General features: G+C 44.1%; 1 protein-coding gene across 5 annotated transcripts in view; it reads right to left on the bottom strand.

Moving 5' to 3' along the window:
* The window catches only part of CEP350 (centrosomal protein 350), a 116,201-nt gene that overhangs the window by 49,373 nt on the left and 54,112 nt on the right, over nt 1–12,716 (bottom strand). For all 5 annotated transcript variants that reach the window (XM_084851267.1, XM_084851263.1, XM_084851264.1 and 2 more), the window contains 6 exons: nt 11,125–11,314; nt 5,346–5,548; nt 5,070–5,233; nt 3,819–3,929; nt 948–1,088; nt 543–676 (listed from right to left, as the gene is read on the bottom strand). In XM_084851267.1, coding sequence (XP_084707393.1) covers nt 543–676; nt 948–1,088; nt 3,819–3,929; nt 5,070–5,233; nt 5,346–5,548; nt 11,125–11,314 — 943 coding nt within the window. The remainder of the gene's footprint in view (nt 1–542; nt 677–947; nt 1,089–3,818; nt 3,930–5,069; nt 5,234–5,345; nt 5,549–11,124; nt 11,315–12,716) is intronic.

Raw genomic sequence — 12,716 nt, 5'->3', positions numbered from 1 at the left:
TCCAAACTAGGCCGACTTTCAATCAAGCATATATCCTATGGGAGAGCAGGGGAGGATTCCTGACACTTGACACTACAGAGCACCATTCCCATGTTGGGAAGGGCTTCCCCTTCCCATACAGGATAAATTGCTTGAGAGAGGGTGGACAGGTTCATCCTGCCTGGTGGTCTTGTGAAACAGGGCTTTGAGCTGGGATGCAGAAACTAAGAGGCTTCTCATTCCAACCCCAGGAGTTTGAAAAAGAAAAGGAGTAGGGGGAGAGAGACCAACAATGACTCTTGCATTCAATATGGCAGGCAGGAACTTGCACGGATATCATCCTGTTCCTCCCCTTCTCTGCAGAGCCTGCAGTAAAAGGAGATAAATTAAGGATTGTACAGCTACGTGGTATAGCCCTATGTGTGTGATATTTCTTGAGGCTTACTATAAGTCAATCAAGGGGACTATCAAGCAAACCCAACAATTAAAAATGTCCTTGCTACTTTTCCTTAGAAATTCCTTCAAGAGAAAAAAGACAGCTTTTTTCACCAAAACTAAAATACCTGCTCATATTGTGAGCTTTCAGTTGCTTTATGAATGCTGAATGGTGTTTCCGCTCTTGGTCAAACAGTGTCGTAATTGGAGCTGCAGGACGACCAATGGCATCAGAGATCTGTGTACGTGCAAGCTCCGTCATCTGAATAAAGGAGTACAGAGAGGTATAGGTTTCACCAGTATTGATGTACTTTTCATGAGAGAATGTCTGAGAAGTCACAGCAAGTTACAAATACTGGTTTTTTAAATCCACTCTTCAAACAGGCAGTGAGGTTTCCTTTCTCAGTAAGATGCTGTAGGAAAGACAGAAAGCTCCCTTCCGCTGGAGAGCCTTTTTGTTGTAGTAAACAAGCTATCTTACAAGGAATCATTTTAAGGACAAATGTGACGAAGTTTTCACTGCAGAATCGCACCTCACGTATCTGGCGAGCAGCATCTGTAGTCAGCAGAGCTGCCTCCACCTGTTGAGCTGCAATCTTGCATGTTGTCTCCTGTAGAGCCTCTGCTGCCTCCTGCCGTGACTGCACCAGCTGCTGCTGTGATTCTGCATGGGCCTGTATAAGGCAATATAACACAGTTGTTGTTTTTGCCGTCATAGATAGTGCCAACTTGCCTTGATCTGAGGAATCTGAATGTGGAAGTCCAGCCCCTTGGCTTTAGGGCAGGATCCACTATAGTAGGGATCCAGAAATGCGGCGCCCACAGGGACCTCCAGCAGCGCCCACAAAGCTCTCCACTCCCTCCCCACTTCAAAAAAATTTTGTTAATAAAAACTTTGGAAAATATTAGGACGGACTTATTTCACTCACTTTTTCTTTTTTCTTTTGTTTTTTTTTAAATTAAATTTTATTTTATTTTTGCTTACAAAAAACAAAAACAGTACAGAAACCCCCCCCCCCCAGCAATAACCCTCCCCCACCCCCAATGACAACCTGCTGGGAAAAATGTATCAAACCCTATCAGCAAGGTGAGTCCTTAAGTATAAACATATATTGTCCTCAATGGAAACCGATACATAGCTAATATTTCATAAACTTATTTCTTCAACTCCGCCAAAGCATTTAAAATGCGCTGGGTAGTTTAGTCCTCATTGCAGATGTGTTTGTATGTATAATAAAAGGTTGCTAGTCCTCATGAAATGATTCCTTCTTTTTTACGCCCGTTTTAATTCTCAGTTTTTACTGTAAGTTTTTCCAAGAGGGCAATTTCCCATGCTATGGTATACCAACTTGCAATAGTTAAGCCCCTTGCATCTTTCCATTTCCTGGTTATTAGCAATCTTTCACTCACTTTCTGTCCTCTAGCCTTGCTCTTTCTCTCCTCTCTACCCCTTTTCCTTCCTGTTTCCCCCTCCCTCCCAGCCTCTTGCCTTGTTCTTTCTCTCCTCCCAGCTCTTTAGCTCACTTTTGACCAGCCAGGCCCCCACGGCAGCCATTATGTGACTAGCTACATCTTCCGTGGGACCCATTTTGTGGTGGTGCCCATAGCAGTTTCTCAAATTCCCAAATGTGCCCATGGGTCCAAAAAGACTGGGGACCACTGCTCTATAGGGGGACACTTCCCAGCAATATGAGTTGATTTTGTTGGATGTAGCAAGGAACAGAAGAAAAGGGTGTCACACAGAAGTGCATACGGGACAAATTATCTTTTTAAAAACTTACTTCATCTTATCCAGTACTGATGTCAACAATTAGAAGAATCTCCAATCACAGTTTTATATAGAAAAGACAAATATTTACGTAAATATTTTCAAGAATGTACTTATTCTTTCTAAGGAAAAGATTTTAAAGAAAAAATATCAAAATGGTGCTATTATGTTGGTGGAGCACACTACAGGAAGACAGACCTTTTCTCCAGTTTCCACTTGCCTCAACTCAGAAGGCAAAGCTCACAAAAAGGGGCTCCAAAAAGGGGGGCTCTAAAGATGACCTCAGTGTCCAGGCAGGTTCATATCAGAGAAGGAAGTCATTCAGGAATTCAGAACCAAAGTTGTTTAAGGCTTTAAAGTCACCAGCATTCTCAATTCTGCTTAGAAACCAGTGGAAATTTTTCGGAACTGGCAAAATCCTTCAACAAGTTCTGTTAGCAACCAAGCAGCTCTATTCCTTTATTTATGGTAAAATTTATAACATGCTTTCCCACACCAATGGAGATGCTCAGAGTGGCTAACAAAACATACAAAACAAAATCCAATCATTAAAATAACAGCATCTCAACATTAAAAACAACATTTAAAAACCAAAGAGAATCAGAACGTTCAGATAATAATCTAAACAGCAGCAAAGTCAAAGGTTTGCTGAAAAAGAAAAGTATTTTAACACCAGCAGAGCACAAGTAAAAAGGGAAAATTTAACCTCTCAGGGTAGGGAGTTCCAAATATGAGGCACTGCCAGAGAGATGTAAGCGGAAAAAGAAAGATAGAATTCTCAGTTGGTAGGAATTTTTTTTCTAGAGAGAAGAAAAAAGCATACTACTTGACTAAGGCAAGAAACTAAACTGTGGTGAAGCTTCATCAGGAAAACGAAGGGTAAGAAACTCTCATCTCTTGGTTTATGCCTCTCGAACCTGGACAGGATGATGAAGCCTGTCTTGCAGGCTCTCCCAAACGAACAGAGAAACAGACCAGCAGTTATTATTCTGGACTAATGCAAGTTTCCAAGTAGTCTTCAAAAGACAACCTCACATATAACCATATTGTAGTACTCTAAACTGGACATTACCAGAGCATAGATAACTGTAGCCAGGCTCTGCCTGTCCAGGAGGGGTCCCAGCTGGCGAACCCACCTCAGCTAGTGCAAGACACTGCATGCCATGGACACCATGTAGGCCTCCAGTGACCAAGCTGGCTCTATTAGCATCTCCAGACTGCAAACCCGGTGAGGGTGAGGGTGGGGGCAGAGTGTACAGTCACATCCCGAACAGCTGGAATACCATCTTTCTGGTCAGACAAGTCCCCCACCAAAATTACCTCCATCTTGAGAGGACTGAGCTTCAGCAGAAGGTCAAATCCACATGACTAGATTATCCATCTCAAGTTACAGCCATCTCTTGCAATTGAAAGAAAGGTGTGGGGAAACTAATTATCTTCGGAAGACAGACTCCTAACTACTAAGATATTGCAGCTGTAACACAAGATTTTTTTTGAAGCGCGTCAACATCTTCCAATTCCTTAACATACTGTCTACCATTTGGGGGCCTCAAATTTGCACCCATTAGCACTAATTTGTCCACAGGACAACAGTTCTACTTTCATATTTTTCATACTGTTTGAAAAGCCACATTACCTGAGCTGCTTTCTGCCTTGCTTCTTCGAGCTGCCTCTGACATTCCAAAGCCTCTTGCTCTGCCTTGAGCTTCAGAAGAGCCAAGTCCCGCTCATGTCGTTGCTGCTGTGCCTACACATTAAGCTTACATTTAGTTTAGTGTATCAATTGATATCCTACCTTTTCGTATAAAAAACATGTAAAGGCAGCTTATATTCATTTCTATCAATTAAGGAAATTAATTCCTCAATAACTGAATCCTAAATATGTTTCATTAATCATTAGAAGTTCTACTTCAGCATCGTTTGAGTATCTCTCTTGCTTCAGTATCTTTTAGTGGCTATTTCACAAAGTTCACAACTTTCATCCTGATCACACCAAGGATGCTTCTAGATAGAGAGCTCCTACTGCTATAAATCAGAAGGCATTGTGCAGCAATTCCATCTTTTTCTCCTTAATGGATTTTCTGTGTTAAGAAAAAAGATGAAAGCATCAATGGAAAGACATGGGAAGACTACGAGTGAAAGATGACAATATCTGGACCCCCTGTAAAATTCCATGAATGAGGCAGGGTGATGGTGCAATAAAAGTCTCATCTGGAAGCACCCCAAGACAACATTATTGCAATAAAAAACATTGTGTTATTAGGTTTTTTAATTATGGTCATAGGTAATTCTGAAAGTTGTGGTTATATTAGGTCTCAAATTTATCCCTTGTTTGGAAGACAGAATCTACTAGTCTTGTGGCTTTAATGGGAATATACCAGTGTTTATCTGAATTGTCACTGGATCTTCTCTCAGTTCTCTCAGCCCCACCACCTCCCCAGCAGAGATACTTCAGAGCAAGTGCAAAAACCAATTAAGAGAGCAATCTTATGGCCCCAGACAGAGTCTGGTGGGCCATAGGATAGTTTGGATTCCAGGGACAGCACTCCGATCTCATTCTCAAGAGTCCAAGCTCCCCTTCCCCTCCCCGCCGGCAGGGAGAGAACCGCGCCAGCGACCTTGGAGGGAAGGGAAAGGGGGCATGCCAGTGGGCAGGGAGAAGCCATATTCCCAGGCCTCCCCAGCTTCTTTCCTCTCCCCAATGCCTCAGCTAGATGGGCAAAAAAGCCCATCTAGCGAAAATACAGAGTGAGAGGAGCGTGGAGGCAATCGCCTCCACCATGCCCCCCACTCTGCTTTGGATGGCCGTAAGCCTTTGAGTTCGGAGGCTTATGGACATCCCCATAGGACTGCGCCCTAAGCCAGACATAGGAACATCTCCAGTTACCTTTAGGATTTGAGCTAGGGAAACACTTTCCTGTTGTGCAAGTGATATGCCCTGCACCCGTTCTACATCAGAGATCTGGCGTACAGACTCCTCAATGGCACTTAAGTAGTTAAGCTCTTCCGACATACGATGCTGGAGACCAGCAGGTGAGAAGCGCATGGAGCCTGTAAAAGAAGTACATAATATTAAGTATCTAGATGCTTGTGCTCATATTGTGCTTTTTTAAAACATACCAAAAGTGGTATCATGCTCTGTACATTTTTTCTGCCAGCTCACCATTCATGGTGCCTCCCATCCTGTTGGTTCCAAGGTTCAAATCAGAGAAAGCAGTATTTGGCTTGGGTCCAGGAGCTATAGTTGCTGGAGAGCTTGATGATCTGTTTTTTTCTGCTGTATTTACTACAGGCTCTGATTGTTTCTGTAAGCTTGGAGATTGAGGAGAGCTTGCAGTCCTTGGAGACCTTATTTTTTCTGGGAGGCTAATAGAAAAATCAAACCAGAATCGAAAAGTCTTTATTTTTCTGAGACAAGGTAGTCACATAGCAGTAGCCAAAAAACAGTTTGAAAGTACTGTCAGTCTCACAAAAAGAACTAGTAATATTTGAGAAAAGCACACAAAGGGTGCTCTTCTCCAAATCATCCATCTTATGGATGTTGGGGTGGTTCAGATAATCACATCTCAGCTTGATAAGCAAAGTGCTCCAGCAGAGGAGCTGGAGGAATTCCCCTATGAGGAAAGGTTACAGTGTTTGAAGTTTTTAGCTTAGAAAAAAGGTGACTGAGGGGGAAATAATAGAGGTATATAAAATTATGCATGCTGTGGAGTAAGTGGATAAGGAGACTTTTTTCTCACTCTCTCAAAACACTTGAACATGGGGTGACCTGATGAAGCGGAATGGTGGGAGATTCAGGATAAGCAAAAGGAAGTACTTCTTCAGACAGTGTAGAGTCAAACTATGGAATTTACTACCACAAGATGTAGTTACGGCCACCAACATGGACACCTTTAAAATGGGACTAGGCTATCAATTGCTACTAATCATAATGGCTAAATGTATGTTTATTTATTACATTTCTATACTGCCCAATAGCCAAAGCTCTCTGGGCAGTTCACAAACTTCCAGCATCAAAGAAAGTACACCTCTGAATATCCGTTGCTGGGAACTGGTTCATGTTCTGTTCTGGGTTTCCCATAGGCATCTGGTGGACCACTATGCAAACACAACGATGGACTAGATTAAGCTTTGGCCTGATCCAGTACAGCTCTTCTTCTTTTATTATAAATGAATGAGCCTCTTGCCTGCTCATGTAATCTCTCTGCTCCTTCTTTCATGGTGTGAGCTATCAAACTAGTCACTAGTTAACCACAGCATCCTGTGTCATCCGATTGAGGAAACTATGGTTACCAGCTTTGGAAGAAGCCAGGATACGAAACCACGGTTTGAAGTTGTTTTAATATCCTGGCTTGTTCTAAAGCTGATAACCATAATTTCTTGGTTCAGACAAAATGGAAAACTATGGTTAGAGTCTTCCTGGTTTAATTGCTTGTAACAGAAAGGGAAGAGCAAGAAGGCTGCACGGGTGGACAAAAGGCTTGTTCCTAACTCAGGTTGTTAGATATGATCATCCAAACATGGCTAGTATGTTTCTAGCTATGCACTCAAGATGCTTTTAAGTGTACATATACAAATGTAAAGTTTGCAAACATATTTGTTGCATTCAAAGTGGACCATACATACATCTACCAGTCAGGGAGTTATGACTGATTGAGTCTCTTCTCACATTACATATTTAGGTGTACACCAAAAAACAAAGTGTGAATATAATCATACATTTCAACATGTGTACGATATATACACATTTGTCAGTGTAGAGGCTGGCTGTAGTTCTCTATGTACACTCTGGAAAACCTAGATTTGCTTATGGCCGAAATATGATGCTCTGTAGATATTTGAGTATACTAGAAGGCCAAAATTTTCTGATAATGGTTTGTTCTTTCAGCACAGCATGAGTATAAGTGAAAACAGGGAAATACTGACAGGTTTTAGTAGTCCTTTGTGGCAATTAAATCTGTTGAAAATTAACTGAACCAAGGCACTGTTTCCAATAATAATGATTCTAAAGTGATTGACACACACTCCTAAATATAGAACAACTGATGAGCCTTAAAACAGAATCGCCATTTATCTCAGATATAAATTAACGCCACACTCCAGTCCTAAATATGGTTTAAAAAATCCCAACTAGCACTTGAGTGCTATACAGAAATGATGGGCCAGAATGTAATAGTTCATTCCTCAGTGTTTTACTCTCAGTTTCTGTCTAAGATCAGAAGGCATCCAAGGCATGACATGTATGGCTGATCATCTTTCATCCCAAAGCCACAGTTTTCCTACCCCAGAAAGATTTTGGCTGTGCAGCAAACATTTCTAAAACTAATGGATGATTGGACATGAACAAAAAGCCTCATCTTTAGAGTACTGAGCACCCAGGACAATACTCTCATTTCAACTAAAATTCTAAAGTTTCTAAGGAAAAAAAAAGAAAAATGCAGATAGGGCCCAATTATGGTGCTTCAAGCATCTAGTTTTGATAATATTGCCCTGGAACCAATTACTCTGTAGAAAGATCAAGAAATCCAAGGGTACATTTACATTGTCAAAAAAGCTGTAATTTACTACTGCTGACCTTACTGATGGGAAATTCTGTACTACCTGCACTGCCAGCGAAATTTGCTCCTCACTATGGACAGCACTGACGTTATTGCTAGAGTGAAGTAGCGATGTTTGAGAGTACAGATGCAAAGTTACCCTTATTTGTCTAAGAGCGGTATCACTGGCTATATAACACTCATATAGTTTCTTGCCTTCCTCCAGGAGAGTACACATACAGGGAAGGGTCCTCTCCTCAGGCCTGTCACTGGTTGCATGAGTTCTCTAGCAGTTGCTATGTCTGACAGTCACCACATTGATCTGGTTTGCACTATCACTGCAGCCCATTTAAGCCACAGTGGGTTTTGGCACGTGCAGGCAGCCATTTTGAAAATTCAACTCCCAGCAGAGGGTTGCCATGGTTTGTCATGTTGTCCGAACCCAGGCAGCACAAGTAGTTGGAGGGTTAAACGACACTCAAATGGTCTGTAGTAGGGTTAAATAAGCCACAGTAGGCTGCGGTGATTGTGTGAACTGGCCCATGTGTGGGTGCATGCAGCACACAGCTAATGTTCCAAGGGCAGTGCCTCCTGTTTTATGTATAGCATGTTATTTATATACTGGTGCTCAAAAAAAATATTTATAATGTGTACCTGAGAGGTTAACTGTCTAGGCCTGCACTAAATGTTAAGATTTTGCTCCTCTGCTGCAATATTTTATTGCAAGTGATCAAAGTTTAATATAATAATAGATAACATTGTACATCCTGTCACCATTTTGTTATTACTGAGATAATAGACATCCAAAAAGCTCTATATAAATGCTAAGTATGATATTAGTTCTCTATATATCACATTCAGAATTATAAAATTCTGAATGTGAATTCTGAGAGACTGGGTGAGGGGATCAGGGCGGTGGTAAACGCCTCCCTTGAGGAGGGAGTGATGCCATCAGCCCTCAAGGAGGCAGTGATAAGACCGCTCTTAAAGAAGCCCTCCTTGGATCCTCAAGTTCTGAACAACTTTCGCCCAGTTTCAAATCTGCCATTTTGGGGCAAGGTGATTGAGCGGGTGGTGGCGGTGCAGTTGAAGGCACACTTGGAAGAAACTGATTATCTAGACCCATTTCAGTTGGGCTTCAGGCTTGGGCATGGGACAGAAACGGCCTTGGTCGCCTTGGTAGATGATATGAGGAGGGCTCTGGATAGGGGTGAATGCTCCTTCCTTGTTCTCCTCGACCTCTCAGCGGCTTTTGATACCGTTGACCACGGTATCCTCCTGGACCGCCTGGAGGGGTTGGGCATTGGAGACACCGTATTGCGGTGGTTCCGGTCCTTCCTCTCTGGCAGGTACCAGAGGGTAGCACTGGGAGAGGAGGTTTCGGACCCGTGGCCACTCACTTGTGGGGTGCCACAGAGTTCCATCCTCTCCCCGATGCTATTTAACATCTATGTGAAGCCGCTGGGGGCTATCATCAGGAGGTTTGGGGTGCAGTGTCATCAATATGCGGATGACACGCAGCTCTACCTCTCATTCAAATCTTCACCAAGGTTGGCCGTAGAATCCCTGTCCAAATGTCTGGAGATGGTGAGTGGCTGGATGGGGAGGAATAGGCTGAAGCTGAACCCTGACAAGACCGAGGTACTTTTGGTGGGAGACAAGAGGAGGCTAGGGGATATTGACCTGGTGTTGAATGGGGTACAGCTAGGGATGGGGGAGAATTTCTCCCCGAAACTTCGGGGGGCCGAGTGCAAATGCATTCAGTCCTCCGAAGGTTGTTCGGGGAGAAATTCTCCGCCCCCCCCCCCCCCCCCCCGGGATGGGACTTACCTTTCACGAATGTCCCTCCCGGTGGCGGGTCCCGGCGGCGGTTCGACAGGTCTTCGTCAGGGGCGGCAGCCGGTCTTTCGACCGGCTGCTGCCGCCGCCGCCATTACAAGAAAAGTAAAAAAAAAACAAAACGCCCCTGTGATAGGCTACGTAACAATTAACGTAGCCTATGACGGCTAGATTTGCAAAGTCAGCCATGATAGGCTACGTTAATCGTCACGTAGCCTATCACGGGTGACTTAAAAAAAAAAAGCGCGTACGGCTAATGGCGGCCCCCATAGGGAGCCGCCATTCGCGTTCCTTATTTGGTCCCTGTAGTCTACGTAAAGATTTACGTAGACTACAGCGAAAATAAGGGCAACGCCCTTATTCAAAGTCACCCGTGATAGGCTACGTGACGATTAACGTAGCCTATCATGGCTGACTTTGCAGATCTAGCCGTGATAGGCTACGTTAATCGTTACGGAGCCTATCACAGGGGCGTTTTGTTTTTCTTTTTTTCTTTTGAAGTTCGCGGCCGGGGAGACGGGGCGCTTCTCCCTGGCCTGAATTTCGGCCGGGCGAGGCAGGAAGCCTCCCCCCCGGCCTGAATTTCAGCCGGGCGAGGTGGGAAGCCTCCCCCCCCGGCCTGAACTTCGGGGGGAGCAGCGAAGCATCTCCCCCCCACCGCGAAGCAAGCTGCAAGACCAGGTAAGTGACTTTCGTACACTCCTAGGTACGGCTACCCTTGAAAGACCAGGTCCGCAACCTGGGGGTCATTTTGGACTCCCAGCTGTCCATGGAGGCTCAGGTGTCAGCTGTGAGCCGGACAGCGCTGTCTCAACTCCATCTGATACGGTGGCTGCACCCCTTCCTTCCCGATCATCTGCTCCCATCGGTAGTACATGCCCTGGTCTCCTCTCGTTTAGACTACTGTAATGCGCTCTACGTGGGGTTACCCTTGAAGACGGTTCGGAAGCTGCAGCTGGTACAGAATGCGGCGGCTCGCCTGATTAAAGGCAGCCGCCGCGAGATCACATCACTCCAGTGCTGAAGGAGTTGCACTGGTTACCAGTTGTTTTCCGGGCCAAATTCAAGGTGTTGGTTTTGACCTTTAAAACCCTATATGGTTCCGGCCCAGCCTATCTTAAGTAGCGCCTCCAGCAGCACCAGACAGGCCGCTTAACAAGATCAGCCTCGGATGGCCTTCTCTCTGTCCCATCAGCCAGGACAGCTAGACTGGTGGGGACGAGGGAGAGGGCCTTTTCTGTAGTGGCCCCCACTCTGTGGAACTCCCTCCCTAGGGAACTCCGTCATGCCCCCTCTTTAATGAGCTTCCGTCGTGCATTAAAAACGTGGCTGTTCAGGCAGGCATTTGGGGTGGGTTAGGGTATTTTAGAAAATGATTTTATTGTAGAATTTTATTGTTTTATTGTATGTTGTACATCGTCCAGAGTGGCTGGGTGACCAGCTAGATGGGTGATTAATAAATTAAATAATAAATAAATAATAAATAAAATAAAAGTTATTGTACCATACACCAATTCAAGGCCAGAGTTACTATTCAACTTTAGTCCTATTAGTGGTTAAGCTTACCTCATTACGGAGTGACCAGAAAATTCCTCTAAAGTGCTGTCAGAATCTGGGTTCTGCTCTTGTTCTCTATTAGATACTTCATTACTAGGTAAAGAGTTCTTTGCCTGTTGCAGTGCATAGTCCGACACTGGGGGTGTTTTGTTTTCCTCCCACAAAGAGGCATTTGAAACTCCATTGAAAGATTCCAGCTCTGTAACACACATTTTAGCAAAAGGTAGTTTATAAACAAAACCAAAAATCAGCAAAGATTTCTCGCACTTTACAACTATGTTGGACGTTTTTAGATTTCAAAGCTACGTAGAAGGAATCAACCCAGGATCAGGGCTTCAATCTTGTGGAATTGCAGGCAGGTCAATTTGCCATCAAGGAGATCAGCCATGAAACTCACTGGGTGATCTTGGGCCAATCACTCTCTGCTCCAACAGATCTCAGGGGGTTGTTTAAAGGATTACATGGCAAGACAGAATTATGTGTACTCTCCTAGAGGAAAGCAAGAATGAAATGGGGGTGGAGGTGGTAGGGAGCTCAGGGGATATAATAAAGGCCAGGGGAAGAACAGCAGGGTTAAGCAGGAGTCACAGAAGGGAGGGAAAACACAATGTGATAAACCCCAAAGTGTATTCATACCTGGTACCCATGTTTGTCTGGATCCTGGTATCAAATAATGACCAAAGTCTTTATATACCAAATAACAACAGCAGGGATAGGGAACCTTTTTCAGTCCAAGGGCTAAATCCCAATCTTGGAAAGGTCCCGGTGAGCAACATTCCATCTGTACACAGGGCCAAAATGTTATTCTTACCGATTTTAGGTCTACTTAGAAATAAGTAGGCCTGCACTACTAATCAGAATTATACAGGTATAATTCTGTCTGCTCTGGGAGGCAGATATAGATAGTATCCCAACTACCGATCCTCTGTAGGTCTACTCATAAGTAAACAGGACTGTATCACTCAGCAGCACTTTCAGATATCATCCCAAATACTAAAGCTCTGCATTTCTTCTTGGAAATCAGCATAAACAGCATGTCCACTCACAAGTCAGCAAGGCAAGCCTCTGCACATCTCCTTAGAAGCAAGCAGGACGAGCCCCAGAAGTAAGATCGAATCACTCAGCCCATTCTTTCCCAGGCCCTGCCCACTCTCCCCTGCAGGGAGAAGCTCTGATCTCCAATCAGTAGCTGATCAGAGGCAACAGCAGTTCCCTAGCAGGGAAAAGCATTCCAGCAGGCCCCCTCCAAACCTCAGAAAATTTCAGGGAAGATCTCGGGGGTGGGGGGAGGGAGGTCAGATCAAAAGATAAGAGGGGTGAGTATTTAAAGGCAGTATGTCCACTGGCAAAGGTTTCGTGGGCCAATTTAGAGAGCCCCATGGGCCACATTAGGTCCACACGCCAGGGGCTATAATTGTATAATATACATTACTACGCAAAAGGGTCATAATGAGAAGTTACTTCTCTTATTGCTGGGAGATGTTCTACAGAGGTTTAATAGTATTCGCCTCCCTTTTACTCAAAATCAATATGAAGTTAAGAGATTTAGAATGAACTATCATTAATATGATGGCAAGTCTGGATCGACATCAAACACTGCA

This window comes from Heloderma suspectum, chromosome 4, assembly GCF_057233095.1.
Source record: "Heloderma suspectum isolate Gila_16-S chromosome 4, 16-S_ref, whole genome shotgun sequence".
NCBI lineage: Eukaryota > Metazoa > Chordata > Lepidosauria > Squamata > Helodermatidae > Heloderma > Heloderma suspectum.
Note: the sequence above shows the minus strand (reverse complement) of the source record. Positions and strands in the feature narration are given on the sequence as shown.